The sequence below is a fragment of the Oreochromis aureus genome, linkage group 19 (assembly GCF_013358895.1).
Source record: "Oreochromis aureus strain Israel breed Guangdong linkage group 19, ZZ_aureus, whole genome shotgun sequence".
Lineage (NCBI taxonomy): Eukaryota > Metazoa > Chordata > Actinopteri > Cichliformes > Cichlidae > Oreochromis > Oreochromis aureus.
Genome location: NC_052960.1, coordinates 21,416,261 through 21,438,606, shown reverse-complemented (window position 1 = coordinate 21,438,606; position 22,346 = coordinate 21,416,261). Strand labels below are relative to the sequence as shown.

Sequence of the window (22,346 nt, the reverse complement as noted above, 5' to 3'; positions counted from 1 at the left end):
CACACACACACACACACACACACACACACACTTAAGACATGGAGGCAGTTGCAGATTATGTTTTAACAGACGGGAGCTGATACAACTTTAATCTTATGCAAATCTTCCACCATTTCTTCAAGTTAGTTTCCAACAGTTTAAATTCTATCAGTCATTTCTGCTTGGTTTGGAGTCTGTAGGTCAGGAGCGTTGACAGTAGCACCTTACCCAATTAAAAATAAAGGGATCAAATGTACATCTCAAACACTATAACGGGTATTTGAACAGTCTGCAAAGATATGCATGGCAATGAACTCCAGTACTAGTAATCTGACATAATGCATTTCCTATTATATCCTGTGCAACATTGGCATCTCAAAGGAAGGTGTGTGTGTGATGAAACACTCAGACAGATAAATCTATTTTGAGACAAGGCAGACACAACATCTTCTCATCAGACATCAGAACCAAAAAGTTCCACGTTAGGCAAAGGGAGAATTAACTTTATCTACAAAGCATACAATCGACAAACCCCCTTTTTTTCCTTGTTGCTTTTTTTTTGACAATAAAATATGAGCATACGTCTAAAAGGCATCACCATGTGCTTTATATGATAATGGTCTCAATACTCAGTAAAACAAAACTAGTTAATGATGAAAGACATAATTAAAGCTCTCAGTCGCTACATATGGTTCGACGTCTCGCCTTCGACACATTCGAGCATTAGTATTTCTGCGTAATGCTGAAACACAAAAACAAACAAGACAGAAAAAGGGTGGTTCACAAAGTGTCACTACAAAGTCTATAAATATACATGCAGTGAATGATGTCAACCAACAAAAAAAAGCTAAAGCAAACAGCTTTCAATAACGGATGTAAAGTAACAGAAAAAACAAGTCATTATAAGCAGAACAAAAATACCATTGTGCTTTGTCAAGAGGCTTTATCATGACAGACTGCATCTACAGAGACCTGGAGGCATGAGTGGAATAAGTAAAACCAGTTTGAAGACCATTTGTGTATCTTTGAGTTCTGAAAGACAACATCCATATGCAATGCAGGCAGGAACTGCAAATATTAAATATTTATATAATAATTCAAACAAAAGTTGTCAAAAATAAAAACATTATGAACATGAAGTACATGTTGTAACATAAGAACACTGAAATGCCGCTAACTAAAAGAGATAGTGAGGTTTATTCAGAGACCGTCCTCTGAACAAATTAAAGGCCATGATCTCTCACACTGTCATGCATGCCAGAGTGTGAATATTTTTTTTTTCAATTGTCGATACTTAAATAACTTTCAACATTTCCTCTAACATAGTTCTACGTCTTCATACGACCACATATTACATGATAAAATACCAGCACAGACACAGTGACCTGAATGATTTTTGGCATGCCAGATATCCAAAATCAAGACCTCCTGCGATAGATTTCAACTCAGTTTGGAGCGACCGCTTCGTCACCTGGATATCTGGCTTTTTGGCCATGGTAAGCAACAGCCTATAACAGCTGAACAAGGCGTAGTGCAAAAACTAAAATGTTGCAGTACATGCATGCAAAGGAACCTGCAGTAGGCTGCATGTGTTTAAAATATCTCTTTGCCATTACGTATATGACATCAGAGAAAATGCTCAATAACAGGAATTGCTGGAAACTAATCACACCAACCCATCCAGCATTCTCAACTAGCTATTATTATTATTTAAATTATATTTTTCATTATATTTTCTGACAGTAGAAAAATAGCTTGACAGCCTTATTACAAGTAAAATTAGGGATTCGTGTCAATAAGAATCAAAACACTGACACCGCGGATGATCAGAGTAGAAACGCAGGTTTCACACTCGAGTCGAGTAGCTCACACGTTCTGGCTGTTCTACAAAGGCCACGGGAACGCTGAAATCCCCAATCTGCTAAATGTCCTACATATATGCCTAAAAATTTCCCTTCCACTGATATGAGACAGCAAGAGAGGTATACTTTAGCAGAGACAGGCTGCTGAGTTAGTGAGCGGTTCAATACGGTGTTCTGAGGAAGGAAAGCCGTCCCTGTTAAAGTTCTCCAGGTTTCTGGTTGCAGCTGGTGCACACGCGCACAGGGTGGTCCCAGCCACGCGATGGAACGGGTCGGCGCTCGGGGGAGCAGTCATCGCACACTCCTTGGCCACAGGCGCGGCAGTGGTGCTTGGACAGCTTGGCAGTGAACTCGCGCTGGCAGTTGTGGCACGACAGGATGTCCTGGTCAGGAACCCAGTAGGCAGGACGAGCTGCGTCTTTCACTAGGCCTAAAAGGAGGGTGGAAAATAAATACACCACACTCACAGGTCTGGAAACTTTATATGACACCACATCCTGTTTGCTTAAGTTTATACTGCAATATAACCTAATAGAATCTCTGTCACGCAATAATTGTCTGTAAAACGATATCTGCATATGAATATGTAAAATATGTAGGCAAGGGACAAAAATTGTGGGACCAAATTCTTTCAAATTTTCACTTGTAGTCTTCTTATAGTAATACTGACCAATCTCATAAAGCAGGTCTAGGCTAGATGCAGTCTGCATTCTTGAAAACATTCATCCAATCGTCAATCATTATCCATTATTTTTTTAACTTAACTTAAATTTCTCCGCATTCTCCAACACTGAACAGCTGGTCAGAGCTGACTGAGCAGTCTTGGTCTGGATATCTGTTGGCAACACTGGAAGTTCCCCATAAACTATGTCAGCAGACCCAGCTGATGAATGCTCTCTAATATGATCTAATTACACCCGTGATTAATTCATACAAAAACCTTAGTAAAAACTGACAACATAATGTTTTATATGGGGTTTGTCCCAGTCGCCTTCTTTTAATGGGAACAATGTTTTCCCTGAATTTCTGTTGGGTGATGAGCAAGTGGTCAGTAAACACTCACATTAATCTCCTTCCATTATTTCTTTCAGTCCCGTGAATTTAAAACGGCTTAAATGGGGCATCTTCTGAGCTTTACCCATGTTTAGCTTTCCCCAGTACTACCTGAAGCGCACCCTTGTTTCAAGTTGTGACGGGAACACAGAAACAAGAGCTGGGTTTAAAAGTAAGTTGGCTAATTTCGTTGTGATTGGAGAGGACGTTACTCTGGGGTATTTTTGGGGTAGTCACAGATATGGAGATATCTTCAGCGAGATATCATGTGGTCCAAAGCATAATTATCTATGCCCTTTACCAGTACATTTAGACCTGCAGGTATATATAGTATCTTCACATCTATAAATATTTAACTTGTGTTTGGATTACACAAATACTTTTTGTTTAATCTGAATATGTTTGTGGCCTAATTGAAAAAGTACAAAAGTTGACACTCTCTTCTTATAAAGCAGAACTTGTTCTTTCAATTTGGATAATCCTGACAGTATCCTGTCACACTGGCTTAACAAACACACTTAACAAAAGCTTTTTCTCATATTCACTGGCCAAAGTGCATCCTGGAGGTTAGTTCAAAGGGTACAGAAATGATTGATCCCGAGTAGTTAAACGATCACTGAGGAATTCTCACAGATGTATGCTGTGTAGGCAACCTAACATCAATATTAAACAAGTACGAAGCAAAGGAGACTCACAAGCCTGGCAAAGTCTCATAAACAAAAAGAACAATATAACTGGTCATCGATCACATCACTGCACTAAAGACATCTGGTAGATACAAGAACTGAAACACTGTCAGTGTTAAACATTAGATGGGAGAGCACTTCTGCATGGAGGTGTTGCCACAGATATGTCCTGAACAGAGTGTCCAAGGCATTTTTAGGTTCGGTGGCCAGTGTGTGTGGGAGGGTTTCAGTTTTTTAGCTTATAAATATTTTTTGCTGGCAAGAGGAACTAGTTACAGCAAAATGCAATCTCCATATAAATGTAATCATTTTACTGCCGTTAACTTAAAACGCTTCAGATGGCTCAACTGTTTCCTTGATTTGCGGCATAGAGACCTGCTTTTCATAGCAGTACATGTTATATTAAAACTAGGTCATTAGGGCATCTCATATTCCTGGCGAGACTCCAGTATGACATAAATAAATTCATTTCTTTTTAACTGAAAATAAGCAGAATGGGCCTCAGCCACAAGAGGGCATCGCTGTGGTGTACTACCATTTACTGGGTCATTTGTTCAGGTTACATAACCCTCCCCTTTAGGTTTTGTTTCGGAAAAACACTCACCTAGTGGGATATCAATAGCAGTGACCACGACTCCGAATGTGTTGGTGACAGCTTCTCCAACCTTCCTAGCAAGTGTTCCACCTTCTTCCTCTTCTTGCTCTGCTTCAAGTAGTTCTGGATGAATTTAAAAAAAGACCCTTACTAAAGCAATGCTCATAGATGTTAAATGGCAGCATAACAGAGGTTTGAGAAAAACAGAGGAGATCTGACATTATTTAGAGTGTGTGTACCTGCATATGAAGATCTCTGCTCAAAGCAGATGTCACACACTCTGACAGGGGCAAGACCCCAGCCTCTCTCGGGGACGGGTGCAGCTTTGGAAGAGCAGCCATCACAGAAGCCCTCCCCGCAGGCACGGCAGTGATGCTTGGTGTCGTTATCCTGGAAGACTGTGTGACACTTGTGGCACACCTTGCATGAGAGAAAAATAATCACAGTCCGTGTTGTATTGAGCAAGAGCTAAAAGAGTGAGGCTGCAACACGAATCCACGTTTCATCATGAGACATGCAAATGTAGATTGTGTAAGAGGCACACCGCAGACAGTAAACATCCTTGTGAACATGAAAGTGTTGACTTGGCCGTTGGTAGCTGGTGGCAGAGGATGGGGCTGTGTGTGTCACTCACCAAGATGAGGGAGTTGGGTTTCCAGTAGGCTGGGGCGATCTGATCTGTCAGCCAAGAGGTGACGGCCTTGGCGGGTTTGACACTGAGCTCTGACACAGACTGGGCCACTAGGTTCACTCCATCCAGAAGCCGCTGTGCAGCATTGCTGTTGTCCTTTAAAAAGCCATCCGACTGCAAGAAACATACAGGTTATCTGTAGCCATAATTAGGGTCTATGCAAATCAGTGAAATATAGTCTGCATCTGATAAATAAATTAAATACTTGGCGCCACTTACTCCCGGCCAAACATGTTGGATCTCGGTGCGGACGACTGTATCAACAGGATCCTGGTTTCCATACCAGTACTGTCGGCTTCGATAGATCACTCCACAGTTGGGACATTCAATAACATACCTGAACATATATTAAAAAAAATGAAACTCATTTTTTATGACAATAATCTGGTATGTAATCTGATGTGGAGCATGCATGTTGGAGTGACAAGAAGAATTTAATTTTAGGTCAGAGCTTTAAAATGATGTTAACCAAAGCCTAGGTACAGATGCCCTCGCAGGTTATTTCCTTACTACTTACCCAGACCAGGCATATTTTGCGAGGCCCATCCATGGAGAATCCGAGGAGGCTGAGGTCTTTGGGACAACTATCACTTCTTTTCCTCCTTCATAGCAAGCCTGATTTGATGCACAACAGAAATGATTTCAATTTAAGGCTCTTTGGCAATGACACAGAAGTAATTACAGTGTTATGGTCAAAACAGAGAAAGCTAAAAGTCAAAGCTGAGTCACCACACTTACTTTACAGGTGTAAATGCGATTATCATACTGAGCAGAATAACGACAGCGATGCCTCGCCTCGTGGCGCACTCCCTCTCCTAAGTGGTTCATGCTGTTCTTGCAGCCAGAGCTGAGGTAATCACATTAACACAGAATGTAAAACAACAGAAACAGAAAAAGACTGAAGCAAAAATGATTTTTAAAAAAGACTTGCAAGAAATACTTACCCACAACTGAGGCACAGGCTAGAGCAGGTGAAGTATTCATCAGGAAAGAAGCAACTGTGTGCTACCAGCTCACCTGCAATTTCCCCACTGAAGCGCTCGCTCAGTGCCTGTAGGGAAATTAAAGATCAGCAGATATTAATACATAAACTGCTGTCAGACCAATTCAAAAATGCATTACCATGTGATGCAGAAACAAGCAGACTTCTAAATGCAGCCCTACCTGCAGGGCTTTGAAGATGACCACAGGCGTGCGTGGAGAACGGGTGGCGTTGTTATCCAGGAGCTGCTCCAGTTTATTCTGTAGGCCACGAAAGTCAGTAGGAGGACTGAGAGTCTGCGTACCCCAGTAGTGGACAGAACTAAAGGCCTCTGGAAAGCGTGAAAGCTTCCTGAAGCGCTCCAACAGCAGCCGATCTACTGACTCGGATGACTTATCTACAACAGGACAAAAATTGAATGGTTATTAACATTGGCTAAAATATACTGCAGATAAACCGTTAGCATTTATCGACAGTTCTTAAAATATTGTGCTTGAAAGAATGCATGTGACATGTGTGGGGAAATAGACAATATTTTCCTCTATAAGAAATACAAATGTGACTTTCATTCCAAAAAACAGCATGTGGGTAATAAACCAAAGAGCGAAAACATGAAGTTTGTTGTCCCACACTTTGAGGGTTCTTTCGGATTTTAAACAACAACTTGAAAGTAATGCAATTTAAATGATTTATCTCCTTATAAATACCACTTAGTGTCCACAGTTTTTCCATTTTTGTGTTAAAAACAACTTGCAGAAACTTGCAGCTTCATTTTGCCAGGTGATGCACCAGAGTGGTCAAAGGGTCTTCTTATTTCTGTCGGCTTTGTTTCTATTACATTCACACACAAGAAGATGATTTATGTTGATTTATGTACCTGTGCTTTTTTGAATGTTTGTGTTCGTGGTGTTGTATGTTTATTTTCCTTACAGGTGCGCCAGTTGGTGATACATTGTGTATTTCTATTTGTACTCTATCCTTTTATTATGTCTTCCCCAATCCCCACCACCACCATTTTTTTCCTGCCTGTCTTGCCTTAGACATTGTCATACTGTATACCACGTATAATGTAATACCTGAAATAAACACGAATAGAAATGAAGAAATAAATCCTGAACAAGACGAACCTGTGGAGATTTTATAGAGTTGATCTTGGAAAAGCAAAATGTGTTTGGTACAATAGTGAATTCAAATCATAATTCTGAATGCAAAAGCTGCCAGACAGACAGGGTTTTTTGTAAAAAAAAGAAAAAAGAAAAAGAATGATAGATATCAGACGATAGTAAAAACAGGCAGGCTTCCTCAGTAAAAAGGCTTATCCAACTTGAGCAAATTGCAAGTCTCTGCAAGCTGATTATTATACCAGAGCGAGAGGAAAACAAACCAGTAGATACTGAGGACTGGAAAACACATCACACTCTTAGAGTTTAGACAAATTCAAATTATGATTCCCAATAATGTACAATACCTGGTGTTAAAACTAGATGTAGATGTGTAAAAACCGGTGTGACTACAGCTATATATGTACATTTCTTTATCATTTCCAGATTTAACTAATGTTGGAAAGCTGATTTTGACCTCCAGATAACAGGGATAGAAGGCTAATATTTGCTAAACCCCAAATTATATGCAATGCTTAACCTTCAGTTGACTTTAAAGGGGCCACTTGTAGTCCTTTGATACAGTGATCGATAACTACTGTATATTCAGAGTGTCAGAGTGAAGACGTTAAATAAAGTTATTTTTAAAGGTTTAAGTTATTACATTGCACCCTTTAACTGGAGGAGGTGTTTTACCTGAACCCAGCAACTTAGTGTGGACTGTTTCATGGAAGATGACTACAGCGGGGCCCAGGGTGGACAGTGGAACATCCAGGCCACAGCGTGCTGTCGTTGCCTTCAGTTCCTTGGTGAAATGCTTCAAATATGCGTCCGAAGCATCTCCGAGAAACTTGAAGAGGTCATCGTGGAGACGGTCAGCATGGGTGCGGTAGATGATGAGGTCAGAGATGGCGAGCACCTTGAGTAAGAGACGTGTTCTCTGGCCTTGTTTGGAACTGTTCCCAAGCAGCCCCTCTGTATCAATGACCACTAATTTATGGATGGGATCAAATGCCGCCCACACTCCCACTGTGCACGACTCTTGTGCGGGAGAAGTCTTGAACACCTCTCTGCCCATGAAGAATGTGTGGTTCAAGGTGTGAGATTTCCCCTCTCCCGTGTTACCAAAGATGGACACCACCTTCAGCAGCTGGTCGGGCGAGCAGCTGAGGCTCTTCATGAAGGAAGCTTCATCTTTTATCTTAAAACAAACAACAAGTGTAAAAACTTTAAAGCATAAACAAAGAAAATGGAATATGGTCCCATTTAATGCCCACTTGCACAGCTTACCTGCATTTCCTCATTCTCATCAACCAGAAGAAAGCTTGATACCTTCTCCAGAAGTTTAGCCTTCTGAGATTTGATCTCATCGGCTATACAGACAGCAGGCTGGGCAGATGTTTGGACAGAGTTGCCTTCTGCAGGTTTGGGTGGCGGAGGATAATGTGTAAGCTGGTGTTTCTTCTTGTTCCCTCCACTGTGGGTACGTTTCTGACAGTCCTGACACAGGTTAACTTTGCAGTTCTGGCAACGGACCACAGATCGATGGCGCGTGCCACTATCCCCACTACCTCCTTTACAGTTGTCACAGTATGGGACATGTCCAGGACCTAGCTGGACCCGCTCGTGGTTCTTTAGCCGGTCATGACTATGGAGATCGAGCTCACAGCGAACACACTGCAGGCTTTTGCAATCAACACACTCAAATGCCGCCTCCTCAAAGCCACCACAGGAATAACTCTCCTGACATATCAGACTAGTATTGACTCCCTTTTCTGAAGATGAGCCATACCCATTCATCGTTTCTTAAGGAGTGAGCTTGAATACAGACTGGCGCTTATTGGAACAGCTTTGACAACAGCACCAGCTACTTCCAATAGCAGTTAATGAAAAATGCACAGTGCAGTAATACTGAAAACTAAAATGCCCAAATACAATAAAATAAACTTAAGACAGCTGCATGATAACAGGGCTGCTAATACACTGATTTAATCCAAAGTTTAAACACTGATGTAAGTGATCAAATTAGTTTTAGCGGTATGAAATTCAGACACCTAAACCGGTTGATCTAATGCCATTTAGTGCACCTAACAAAGGCAGTGAAGTAAAAGCCGTCGTCTTCTTCAGTAACGTTTAATATCCTTTCACCCTGTTAGCTTGTTCATGCATTAAAGTTAGCATTTAGCAGCAGTATTACCTAAAATATATATCTAAGGCAAGAAAGAAACTGTTAGGTAACACATAAGTGTGTACAGGTAACCAGTACCTAACGAGACAAAGAACCCTCTTTGGGGAAAAAAATACCAAAACAAAAATGAGCAAATGTTAATGCTAACAACAGGCTAACTAGCAAGCTGACCCTCTGTGGGTCTATACCTTGCAAATTCAGTAAATTACTTGGCAACCAAATATGAACAGTTAGCTTAGAGCTAGCTACTTTAGCCGGACAATTTCAACTTTTTCCCCCACCTCAAACAAAAGCTGCAATTAGCGAGCCAGCAAACCACCACAGCTCACAGCCGTCCAAGCAAGCAGCTAGCCTCCAGTCTGTCAACTAAACAGCAACAACATATCAACAAACAACAGCTAGTCGATGTCAAAAGCTCGAATATCTGCGGGCTCTTTCACTAAACACCGGGAGGGAAATCGCCGCGATTCGGTTTTAAAAGTCTTTAGAAGAGTTACTGTATTTAAATTCTTCCAAGCAGTGTCATTGTTTTGTTCTTCAGCCCCCCTCCCTGACAGATTGCTCTAGCTACGTTATTTTGTTGCCAGGTCAGATCAGCTGATCAGATTATTTTCAGTCACAGGGTCAGAGCAGGGTGAAGCCACGTTGCATCATGGGAATCGTAGTTCTTACTAATAGTTTGCTCTGTTTACATTCTGTGCAACTCCTAAAAGCTCACATATTAAAACGGTTCTTTTTGAATTTTTTGTATAATATAATATAATATTAAAAGTTTTTAAAAAAAAGTCCAGAAGAGAGGAGAGAATCAGTGATGTGATGTTTGCTTCGAGAGTGTTGATGGAGGAGTATAGAGAAGGTGGAAAGAAACTGCATTGTGTCTTTGTGGATCTAGAGAAAGCTGATAGGCAGGCACCAAAAGAGGAACTGTGGTACTACATGAGGAAGCCAGGAGTGGCAGAGGAGTATGTGAGGGTTGTGCAGGGACATGACAAGGACAGGAAGAGAGTGGTGAGGTGTGCAGTAGGAGTGACAGATGGCTTCAAGGTGGCGATGGGATCGGCTCTGAGCCCCTTCTTGTTTTTAGTGGAGACGGACAGGCTGACAGATGAGGTGAGGCAGGAGTCTGCGTGAACTGTAACATTTGCAGATAACACTGAGATTTGCAATAGATGATATCTACTGGATATAAATATGATCATATAGACCAGGTGTGTCAAACATAAGGCCTGGACGCCAGAATCTGCCCAGCAAAAACTCCAATTTGGCCTAAAAAGTTATATTTCTGTAATTTTACAATTTAAGTCCAAAGAGTCATGCTGACAGATTTCATTAGTCAACTACAGCATTTCTTTATCAAGTAGAAAAACTGAAACATACTCTTGAAATTGCACTTCTTTTTATTATATTCACATACTGCAGGGATTAAAAGTGCATTTAAATTTCTGTACACTGACAGAACAACCAGTTGGTCTAGCCCAAGTGAGATCAAAGTGGGCTGTGTGTGCCCCGTGATGTAATTGGAGTTTGCCATTTCTGATATTGACAATATAAAAGAACAAGACTATTTAGGATAATGTTCTGTTTAGCACAACATTCTGAAAAGCTCTAAATATCTCACTCCCTTTAAATTAATATCTAATCCAAATCTAGCTGTTGCTTCTAGTTGGCCAAATCTTATCCTTAACCTAATCACTGAAATTAAAACTCCATCACCGATCATCGCCATAGCTAGGAAAATGTGGATGGGCGTTTTAAAAGTAGGTTTGGGAAACATGTCCCATCATCAGGCTTCCAAGCAGAGGATGGATTTAAATGGCTTTTATCTTGTAAAGTAGCACTTCAAAGCAGCAGCAGGGGACCATTTGTCCTAAATGCCAGTCTGCGCTTTCCCTCCGTTTCTTCACTGACAGTAACTTCTAAAGGCAAATCCTTAAATTTGATGTTGTCTTTTTGAAAGAAAGCAAATCACAACCACTGCATTTCTTAATCCATTTATTACAAAACTTACCTAGCACACAGAAATATAAACAATAACAGCAACAAACAAAATATGAAACAAAAAGTTATAAAGAGAGGAAGTGTAGCTGGCTGAAGTCACCGTATTGCGGATTGTCACATTTCACACAAGGATGGGGATTTTGAGATCAGTTCTTTAAATCCACAGCCCACAATTTGTAGAAAGATACTTTGGTTAAAAAAAACAAAAATCATGATTTGTTACAGTCGAGTGAGGATACCCGCTCTGCACTTTGGATTTCAGATCACATGAATCTAAAGATTTTCCTCCATCCACCATCATAAAGAGACTTTAAACTGTTAAGCAAACTGAGCTTTTTGTATTTAGTGCCAGCGTGCTTGTGCTTAATGGCAGCAAATACAGCACAGTCAAACGCGTCTTTAAGGTTGTGCTGTGTGAGAGCCGAGCACTCCACGTAGTCGTGAGCTCTGATCCTGCTTGCGAGCCGTCTGGCCTTGTTAAAGAGCACCGGTCTGGTGCCCTGCTGGTTCAGATGAATAAGGACGTCCACACTGTGGCGAAGGTCTGACTGAGTTCCAACCAGAACGATGGGGGAGATTGGGTTGGCGGCTCGAATCTGTGGGATCCATTTGGAGGTGATATTGTCAAATGAGACGGGGTTGACGAGGCTGAAGCAGAGGATGAAGACGTCCACATGGGCATAGCACAGAGAGCGCAGATGGCCAAACATCTCCTGATAGATCAAACATTGAGAGATGAGAAGCACTAGACCCACTTGTCTGTTTAGAAAAAAAACTGTGATATGTGATAATTACCTGTCCAGCAGTATCTATCAGCTTAATGCGGGTTGGGATTCCATTCACATGAACCAATCCTGGAAGTTAGGTAGAGACAAACAGGCTTTATTGCTGGGTGAAATATCTGACCTTTAAATAAAAGGGCTCCTTCACTTACCTGTGAAAACATCAAATGCAGTTTGCCTGTACTCAGTGTTGTATCCATTGAAGATGTAACTGATAACCATGCTGGTTTTTCCCACTGCTCCATCACCAACCAGCATGCAGCTCACTTCTTCTCTCATTCTGTTTGCTTTATCAGTTCTATGACAGGCAATCTTCCCTTACATTATCACTGCACTATCTTAGAATCCCAGCAATGCGAAAGTCCATGCAGGAGTGCAGCACTACTGTAAAACATGTCTTCTCCCACTCTGGGGGCCTGTTAGTGGCAATAAAGGGAGAAGGCCACCTCGATTTGAAAGAACAAAGGCGCCCAATCAGATGAGTGACCTCTTCTCAACACTTTGACCGTTTCCGTTTGATGCAGATTTACATAGTCACTCCCACCAAACACTCGATTCGACTCATCCAATAAAGGTCACTTAACTGGACGTTAAAGACGGCATAAGAGGATAATTAATTTTATTTCGCAGAGTGCTTGTTTGTAAATGTGTAAACTTAACACAAACAAATATGTGGAAGACTTTAAAAAGGAATTTCCAAAGAAAAGCGTCTGGACTTCTTTAAGTTGAAGAAGTCCAGACGCTTTTCTTTGCAAATTCCTTTGACTACGATGACCTGGATGACTGAGAACCTTCACAGACAAGACTTTAAAAACTCTATACATGCCCAATTCTGAAAATCGGGATACTAACGTGAACAGCTGTAGTAATAACCCCGATATTATCGCGAGACTAGATTTACGAACTCCTAAATTCTCTGCTGTGCGGAGATGCATACGTTCTCGCGACAGTGAGGTAATACGGACGTCGGCCACTAGAGGGCAGTGTTGCTCCAGCATGGAGCGGGTACTTCACGGTGCTTCGCTCAAGTGCAGTTTGTTTACTTGGTGAAACCAACCAGAAAAGCTAATTATTCTGACTCATTCACAACTTTCAAAAAATCATTTTTGATTTTCTGAAGTGACCGAAAATAAGCTGACCGTTTTTTCTTTCATTTTAATATTCCTTTAATCAGTGCACAGTGAAATATTCAGCATCCAGAAGCTCCAAACAACATTTCTTGCCACTTTCTGTTTGTTTTCATTGGGTATATAAATTACATTTCAATACCAGCTTTACTCTGACACGCAAAGAGCAAAGAGCAGAGCTGAAGGGAAGTAGTGGAGGTCATTGTTTGTCATCAAGTCCAGTTCATAGTAGTGACGTCAGGTCCCATCTGTCTTTTTTTTCAGGGTGACTGGGTTCATAAATACACAAACACACACACCTACACACACACACACAGACACACACACACACAAATCTCAAACATATTTTTTAAATCTCATATTTACATTTCCTCTGTTGCAAACACACTCATACAAACTGCATTTGCAATTCAGTGACTTCCACATCTGCAGAAACTCAGCATATTACTCTGCTAGTACCACTAATCACAGTACCTTAAAGAAGCTCACACTGATAATTCTTTGATCACATGCTGGCAGTTAGCCTTAGTTCAGGGGAAACTGCTTAATTGTGAAGTCTGTAGTTTCTCTGAATTCCCATCATGCATTTGATTTGTGTTTCTAGGCAGAAATACCAAATGCATTAAATAAATTATATAATACATTTTTAAGCCTGCTGTTATGGAAGTTTTGACTAAATAAAAAAAATCATGAATTAATAAAACTTTGGCTTGGAAAACCTCTTCTGCCCCACTGATTTATAATTGGTTTATAATGCAGCTGGAGTCATTTTCTTATGATCCAGCATCTAGATTACATTACGCCACATTTTTAAGGCCAGTGTCTGACCTTACAAAGAAGCCATTATGGTAATATTAGTAATGTCTGCAAAAATAATTGGTTATAATCTTACTGTACTTTTCCTTAATTGAACTTGCTATTGCAGCTATGTTGTGTTGCAACATTTGCACTGAGCCTTGGGCTTGTTTCCCTGGCAAACAATCCAAGTTTTGCACTCCAACATATCACAGCTGTACTGCAGAAGAATTGTACCAGCAAGCGGCGTAACATATTTTAGAGCCCGGGAAACGTTTGGGGGGTTGAAACTGCAGCTTTAAACAAAGTGTTGCTCCTTATCTGTCTGAACCTGCAGGAAACTGTGCGAGCATTGTGTTGTAAGGTCTCTGCTTCCTGTTTGCCGTTGTTTCTCACTTACTCTTTCTCTTCTCCCTTTCTCTCCCCCCTTTTCCCACCACCTGCGGTGCGAGTGATAGAGTTTATTCCCCGTGGTAGGAGGACAACATCTGGTCCCCACCCCACCTCCTCTCCGTACACATCATTCTGCCGGCTCAACTCCCATGCCACACCTTTGACAGCTGTGAGTCACAATGTGCTGTTCCTTAATCCAAGGTAAATGTCAAATGCAGGAAATCGTCTTTAAATACCCTTCCATCCAAAGATTGTTTTTCTGTAACTTTCTTTTATCATCTCAGATTTGTCGCAGAGCTTTTCAAATAGAAGCAAATGTCTGTGAAAGGCTTGCATCACCCTTAACTCGTGCAGCAGATGTCAGCAGAGTGTTAATGGCTCAGTGTCCTGGGATGCATACGTTGCTATAAACATGTTTAGTCTATGCATTCCCACGGTCTATTTTTGTATAACTAGACATGCATAAATGAATACCGACATAGATTTATTTAGGTAATCTGCTTAGGAAGAGACTCTCTCTGTGTGTGGCTTAGGAGAGCCCTCTGGCATGCATAGAGCTCACTTCAAATTCCACACCTTCAATATGTAGTGATAAATCTTGTCAGTGTGCTCTGACTGCAGTCTATTTATTTAAAGGCATAGTTTAAGATCAGCACAAATGCATCCGTCTCGACCCAAACTATTAGCCCAGTATTTTAAAAATAAACTCAACATCTGCCTGCACTTCCTGTCTCATATCAAATCTGACAACAATAGAGAATCTCTGCCAGATAGGTGTTAAAAGATTATGCTGCCCCCTAAGCCGGAGCTCAGCATGGCACTCTCAGGCCACAAAACAAGTCATAAACAAGCCATTTGCATAACATTTCCTGTATCTCATTTTAAGTAGATGAGAATTAGAGCAGGAGGAGTGCATCCATCGCACTCCACCCCACATAATAGGAACCTTTTACCTTATGTGTCATTAAACTTATATTGTTGTAGTATAAAGCACTGTTCTCTGAAAGGTCCCGTTACAAACACTCACAAAAAAGTGCTTCATGAGTTCAGTCTTCTCCGTGCGGCCCTCAGTAACATGCTCACGCCCTAAACTCCACTCTGAATCTATGGGAAAACCTGATCTAGCAGCTGTACTAAATACTTTAATAAATGCTAACAGCCAAAGCAGATATGCCAGACAATCACAAAAACTAACATGCTTAGTTAAGCAGCTACATGTTTGACATAACTTACTATATTGCTTCAGCATATTAGTATAAAAAACACAAAATCGAGGTCTCTGTCCAGAAGAGTGAAGTTTGAGGAACACACACGTACCAGCTCAAGGGAGTGAAAGGAAGATTTTCATCCTGATGTTTTTGACGCCATCTCAAAACTTTCAACTTTTTATTAGCGCTAGACAAAAATGACGAAGGAAGTCTGTGCCAGGCACTGTACATATAGTAGGAGTGACCTTCCAGTTTATAAATGAGTTTCAGAGCTAGACTTGTTTTTAGTAGTGCAGGGACAGTAGGGAGCTGAGATAGTATGATGATACCTCTTCAGTTTATTTGCAGCCCTCTTCTCAGTGAATCTCAAACCTTATGCTCACCACACAAAGTGATTCACGTTGAGACTTGTGTGGATTTCGTCTGTTCTGCACATGACCCTTATTTGTATTCTTGCCTTGTTGCCAGTTATTGAGATGCACTGTGGTATCAGTGCATTTTCAGTTAATCTGGATTGACATTTTAGCCATTTGGATCTGAGCCAGCTTATGGTAAGTCATCCTGCCCCAATTTTTAAGTAAAGCTTAAGGATTTGGGGGGCTTTTGTTAGCCAGCAAGAATCCATGCCAATTTAGTTACCTCTGCTCCATTAAATCCTAGCTGGGGTCCAGAAGCAGCAGACTAATCCCACTTTACCCTCCAGAGAGCATCGTAAGGGGTCTGTCCTCTGCCCTTAGTGAAAAAAGAGCTGCTCTCCCACGAACCTGTTCAAAAACTAAAACTAATTTTTATTTGTCTGCACCATGGGAATGTGGATTATTAACACACATTTAAACACCCTGAAAAATGTTTTCTGAACCATCCTTTTAGATCCTATATGCAAAGTGGCCTTAGGACAAGTTGATGAATTTCTGAAGATATCGATTGATCTTCTTTCTGAGAATGGTGGGACTTTACATGAGTCACAACTGAGCAATATTAAAACTGTGAGAAGATTTTGTTGTCTGAATTAAAAATAAGAATTAGATCATTCTAAGAAGGATGAATAATAGCTTTCTTTTGTGTTGAGTCACATGCATTTACTAATCAATATTTATGAATGTTATATCTATATTTGCAGAGAAACGTTTAGTTTAAACTACCTCATGTTCAGCCTGGCAGTTGCACATTTACTAGCTTTTTAGATATGAATGAAAAATTATTGAATGAAGTTCTAAAAATCAGTCAGGTAATGCTGATATTTCCACATAAAGGTACGGCCAGCAGGTGGCCTGGCTCTGTAACAAAAATATAAGCTAAGATGAGCTAATATATGTTTTTCTTTATTGTTTAATCCAAACAAACCTGAAGTACAAATGTGGGTTTCTGATTTATTTTAAAGATGCTGGTATATATTCTAGTTCTCACAGCCTTGCATGAGAGAAGGATGAAGAATGGATCAGATCTGAACAAACTTCAGTTTCACAGGTGTTTTTTGGCTTCACCATGATGAACTATAGGTGTCCATGTTTAAAATACTGCAAGGAAACCCCCGGCGTCCTGTGAATGGGCACATTCACATGATGATCCTCACACTGTGAACATGTAATAAAATTAATTAAAGTACGTTCATATGCTAGTGTGAACATTTGCAGTAGTTCGGTTACTTTGTTTTGCCATTTTGTAGTTATTTTACCTGCAAACAAAATGTTTTCTGGCAGACTCTCTCAGACACTTGTTAGGAAAAGTTTCCAGCTGCTACACAATGCAAATACAAAACCAGCTGCTGGACATTCCCATGTATTTTTCATGGTTACGTCACATAGCTGACAGCTTTAATCTGGATTGTTGACTGCTCTCATTTATAGAAATGGAAAACCTGAACCTTTTAGTTTCCAGGTGAGTCATCTATGACAACATCTCAGTCTTAGTTTTGCCATAATATTCAGGAACCCTGCTGCCAGAAACAGAAAACCTAAAAGACGTTGTTTTTTTTTCCCGAAAGGCCTGCAAATCACAAAATTGATAACAACATCAACAGAGGTTTCACCCTTTGGCCTTTGGACGCATCTGTGCTTTCTCCTTATTTTAGTTTCAACTGGCTCGGCATCAATCCACACAGCATATGTTCTCCCAAGGCCTGATTACAATCTCTTCAAACAGGAAGCTCTGCTGTAACTGGCTGACTAACATGAGAACACGAATTTTCCAAATGGCACAACGTCACAAACAAACACAGAGTATCATTTGTGGATTTCGCTTCTAAGATTACACACTTAAATATCATGTGAAATATTAAAGCAAAGTGAGCGAAATGCTCACGTTATCATATGAACTACACAGTTGGCTTTTATTAAACAGCGTTAAATAAGTCCCTTATAAATCCATGAGTACCTAACTCCCAGAGTTCTGCCCCAACCCCCTGCAACCCTGAATGGATTTACCGGAAGATAATGGGTGGATGGTTGGTTGGGTTTAAAGATAGTATTCCCTCTAGAAAACTCCAGACCAGCATTTTTGGTTAAGCACAGTCTTTCAGATTAAAGACAGAGTTACAGTGACCCTGCAGCTGCTTGATTATTAACTGCTGTCCTGTAAAATAGCACTGATATGGAACCTCTGTGAGTGTGTGGGAAACAGAGCAGCCTTTCCTGTTCTTTGAGAGAAAACACTCAAGAGAAAAATGGCCGGAAACCTCCAGGGCCTTTTGATTCACTCTGAGAAATCAAGTCAAGCTACCTGAGAGCTTGGAGACCTCATAGTGTCTGAAATGAGCCAGTAGATTTACATATTTTTGATAGTTTGGGGATATTAATTGATTTTTTTTGTAACATAAAGGAACTATGTGTGGAAATGCATGTTGTGGTGAAATGATAATGAAATGATCCGGAATTTCCTCACAGCTGTCATAAATCACAGTGTGCTCCGTTTTTCACAGCAGACCGGTCAGACTGGAAAGCACTAGATGAAAAGCAGGTGCATTCTACCTAGCTTTCCTAAAGGAAATGCAACTGTATTGTCTGAACTGGTTGACCTACATCAAACTGAGTCTGCATTTTGCAAGACCTCTTGCTCAGTTGCAACACATCAGTAATTCCACCAGCGTTTTCCCCACAGTCACAAGTCCAAACGTTTCTGGGGAAAACGCTCCAATTGAAAGTGTGATCTAAAGTGTGAAGTCAGTCTCTCACACCTTCAACATGCTGGACTGTTTTCATACAGTTCAAAGATAAATATCATGACGTTACTGTTCAAATACAACGTGAATCTGCCAGCAGCTTATGCATCAGACTGTGATGGTAAGTGAAAACAAAGATGCCTCCACCAGATATTCCGCTTGCAAAGCAACTGCGCTTTCAAACACTGCACAATGTGTCCCTGTGGCGAGCCACGCCAGAACTGGTTTGAGCTACTTCGGGTGCCAAAGGTGGAAAATATTTGGACAAAGGTGAAGTCCTGTGGTATCATTTCTGCCCCCCTGAGTTTCATAACTTAAGTGATATTTGATTAAAGTGGGCAACTCTGTGTGACTGAGACGCAGTGTGTGTGGTTTTAAGGAAACTAACGAGATCATCCGGATAAGAAGACTGATATATCTGGGTCAGCTTCATTTTTTGTTTTGTTTGTTTGTTTGTTTTGCTCTCCAGTGCTACCATGCAGTGACGAGATGCCAAACCTGGTACAAAATGTTCTAACCAAAAAATTCCGATGACTCAAGTGCTGTTTATGTAGTATTTGTCTGTAAGTGTACACCCTATAATTAATTTGTTCCTTCAAAACCAATTCTGTCCTGTGTCGTCAATGCCAAGTACCAATCTCCACCGATACATTTTTTTGGTGTGATGTGTTTCAGGGACGATACATTCTGGGTGTCATTGACTGAAGCTGCCCTGAGCATCTGCCAGTTCATAAAGACTGTTTTCTTTGGAGTAAGAGCTCGATCGAGCCACATTAGAGCACTGATGATTTACAGATACCTCCAGCAGCTCTCATTATAGCTACAACAATAAAGATAGGACAATCAATAACTGTTCCCTACCACACTCTTTGCCAAAGAGTAGAGGAAATATGAGAAGCTGTATTCACAGTGTCACTCAGAACATTCAGTGCAAACATCTGTGACATTTCTTTCTTTTTAATTTCCTCAGTAGTTACTCAAGAGCAGCTGTGCTGTGTGTGTTCATTGCTTGTTATTAGGATGGCAAATAGACTGGCCCTGCTACCACTGGCATCCCGATTCATGATTATACATCACACAAAGCAGCGTAGAGTAATTTTAACAGTTATTGTGGTGTTTTGGATTTAAACTCAGATTGACTACATTTAGAAACTCTCACCTCAGTGCATGACAGCCCTCGGCCAGACCCGTGAAACTGCGGTGAGTTCAGGTGTAAATGAGATTAGGGAAATGAAATTAAGTGGTGCAAAAGTGACGTTCCTCAGGGATTGAGGCAGCAGGTCCCCGGCTGCAACTTTAATTTTGTCAAGCCTGGTTCAGGTCCCCGCTCCTGCTCCGTGAAGATTGAATTAAGAGATCCAGCCGACGAGAGTCGTGTTCTGCTTTGACGAGAAGAAACACTTTTCACGCAAACTGCTAGTGATAATGAATGAGTTGTGTTGATTGTCGCACAATGATGGATGAATACCAACTGTGATCTTTCTCTTCTGCCACATGTAACCAGATCAGTCGCAGCTCAGGCCCAAAGCAGAAGCCAGATTCGCCCTTTTGATCCAAGTAACCTGAAAGCTTTATATTTCATATAATGCACTTACTACGTGAAGTACAAGCTTCTGCGTCTATTAGACGATTGAAAGAAGTCATGTAGGGATTTTTTTTTGCCAAGTCACAATCACATTATTTGTGTCTCATTAATAGATGGTCTTCCTCTTGTGATGAAGTGGCCTTCCCAATAAAAAAAAAACCACTTAGGTCCTCTCATAGAGGGGTGAGGTGATCCTCAGGAGACACAGCTGACCATCCAGTGTAAGAGGGCAAGGGCTCTAAAGTGGATGGACTCCATTAGCGGCCTAATCGCTTTCTCTTCAACATATTTCCAAGATGACCATCAGCCATTGACTGACCAAACCAAGGTCAAGAGTCAGAGTTCAGATTGAGTACACATTAGCATGCAGGTGGAAGCTCCAAACACAAGAAACAATGTTTTTAGGGATGTGACAACTGTTCTGTGTAGTGGTAGATAGACCAAACTGAACATGCTGAGCACATTACCTCAGTCTCTTTGTGTTATTGTGAATGTTCTTTACAACTAGGGCATCTTTTTTAACAACATAATTTCCTGAAATTGTGGTTCACAATGTACATGGAGCACAAAATACGCACTTTACTTTTTACATTTTTTATCAAATGAAAAAGCTTCATAGAACCAATCCTGTGGGCTTTAATAGCAATGCAATTAAAAGTAAAAAAAAGAATGGAAAATGTCAGACATATGGAGATGTTTGCACATATGCTGGTGAAGAATTACCTCCTAAGAATATTGATCCTAGGTCTCACATTTCCTCTGCACTTTGCCAAACACTGGTATGGTAAAGAGGTTTTATTGATTGACTTATCTTTATTGTTATAGCCACAGTACGCGGTAAATCATGCAGTCATCTGCTTTGAATGCTATCAGTCCATTAAATGTTATCTGTTACCAGTTGTCGTAGCTCCCATAATTATACCTTAGATTGAGCACACAGCGTGTGATTGCCGATGACTTCGTGTGACTCAGGCTGTCTTGAGTTTGTGTAATTAAATACATGGAAAAACTCATCAGGTGGTGTACAGCCCAGCGTTAGACCAAAGCCTGTAATAGACACGTACCCCAGATGCATGTCAGTGTCATTCTTCCCTTAGCCTAAGTGTGAAAACACCCCTCCTACAACATACTACTATAACTACTTTTCCCAAGTAGTTTTGATGCTTAAACCTAACCAAGCACAAAAATGAATAAAAACTCAAGAATGACCGAACTTTACTTTATGATAAAGGCCTGCTGTGCCAGCTGGGGAAGGATGCACCCAACAGGTATTAGTGTCTTCAAATCCTAACATGCCAAGAAGTAGAGGTCGAGCCTTGTTTATATGCTGAAGAATAGACTGGAAAAAGTAAATAAAAAATAAAATCTCATCAAAAAAAGAAGAAACTGAATGCTGTGCAAACAGAAACTCTCGATTCAATTAGCGTCTCTTGTTTCTTTAGTGAACTCATGAATAGTAAAAATGAAAAGCATGTTGGGTGCGGACTGAAGGGCAACGAGTACTCATATTTTCTGAGTCATCAGGGTCATCTGATATTTTTGTCGGGAACAGCTTGTACCAGGACTGCACAGTACCAGGTTTCTGTGTACCACATGTTACCACATGTGTTGTAGAAAACCACTAACAAACTCATTGCTCTGTCTCGTTTATCTGGATAATCTCATTAGCTTTAATGAAAACGCTGCATCTCAGACAACACTGATAGCTCGCTTTGCTTTACTGTTTTTCCGCAAACAGTATCTTATTGGGCCACTGTATGGTCAACCCAATACCACAGCTTATGATTTGGGTGATGCTCTTCCAGGTACTATCATTGTACCTTGGACAGTGGTTTGTACCTTACAGAGACCAGCGCTGAATCTCAAGGAACAATTTTGTTCTTTAATGTAATGCTGGAAAAATTAACCATAGTAACAACAATAGAAAGTGCATACTGGGCGCAGGGGTACTCACTTATTTATAATATTTTCCTCATTATGCATTTATAAACTTGTCCATACACCAGATATATGTGAAGTACATATGTATACTTTTTTCGTCTTACAAACTCAAAGTGTTTATCCATCTCACATTTACACCTACAGCCAATTAACCTGGGCTGACCAAAGAAACAGAGCAAGCACAGTGAGAGTAAATGGCACACAAAGATTTGGACCCAGAACTT

General features: G+C 40.7%; 2 protein-coding genes across 2 annotated transcripts; both read right to left on the bottom strand.

Moving 5' to 3' along the window:
* Positions 1-454: 454 nt before the first annotated feature.
* Positions 455-9,717, bottom strand: LOC116322344 (zinc finger FYVE domain-containing protein 1-like). Its single transcript, XM_031742378.2, has 11 exons — positions 8,239-9,717; positions 7,645-8,149; positions 6,031-6,245; positions 5,811-5,917; positions 5,605-5,713; positions 5,384-5,481; positions 5,086-5,203; positions 4,810-4,980; positions 4,415-4,595; positions 4,185-4,298; positions 455-2,271 (listed from the first exon to the last, which is right to left on the bottom strand). Exons 1-11 carry the CDS (start codon positions 8,746-8,748, stop codon positions 2,039-2,041), a joined length of 2,361 nt encoding a protein of 786 aa, XP_031598238.2. The 5' UTR covers positions 8,749-9,717; the 3' UTR covers positions 455-2,038.
* A 1,508-nt stretch (positions 9,718-11,225) lies between these two features.
* LOC116322309 (rho-related GTP-binding protein RhoV-like) lies at positions 11,226-12,414 on the bottom strand. Its single transcript, XM_031742340.2, has 3 exons — positions 12,069-12,414; positions 11,930-11,988; positions 11,226-11,847 (listed from the first exon to the last, which is right to left on the bottom strand). Exons 1-3 carry the CDS (start codon positions 12,193-12,195, stop codon positions 11,398-11,400), a joined length of 636 nt encoding a protein of 211 aa, XP_031598200.2. The 5' UTR covers positions 12,196-12,414; the 3' UTR covers positions 11,226-11,397.
* Positions 12,415-22,346: the final 9,932 nt, after the last annotated feature.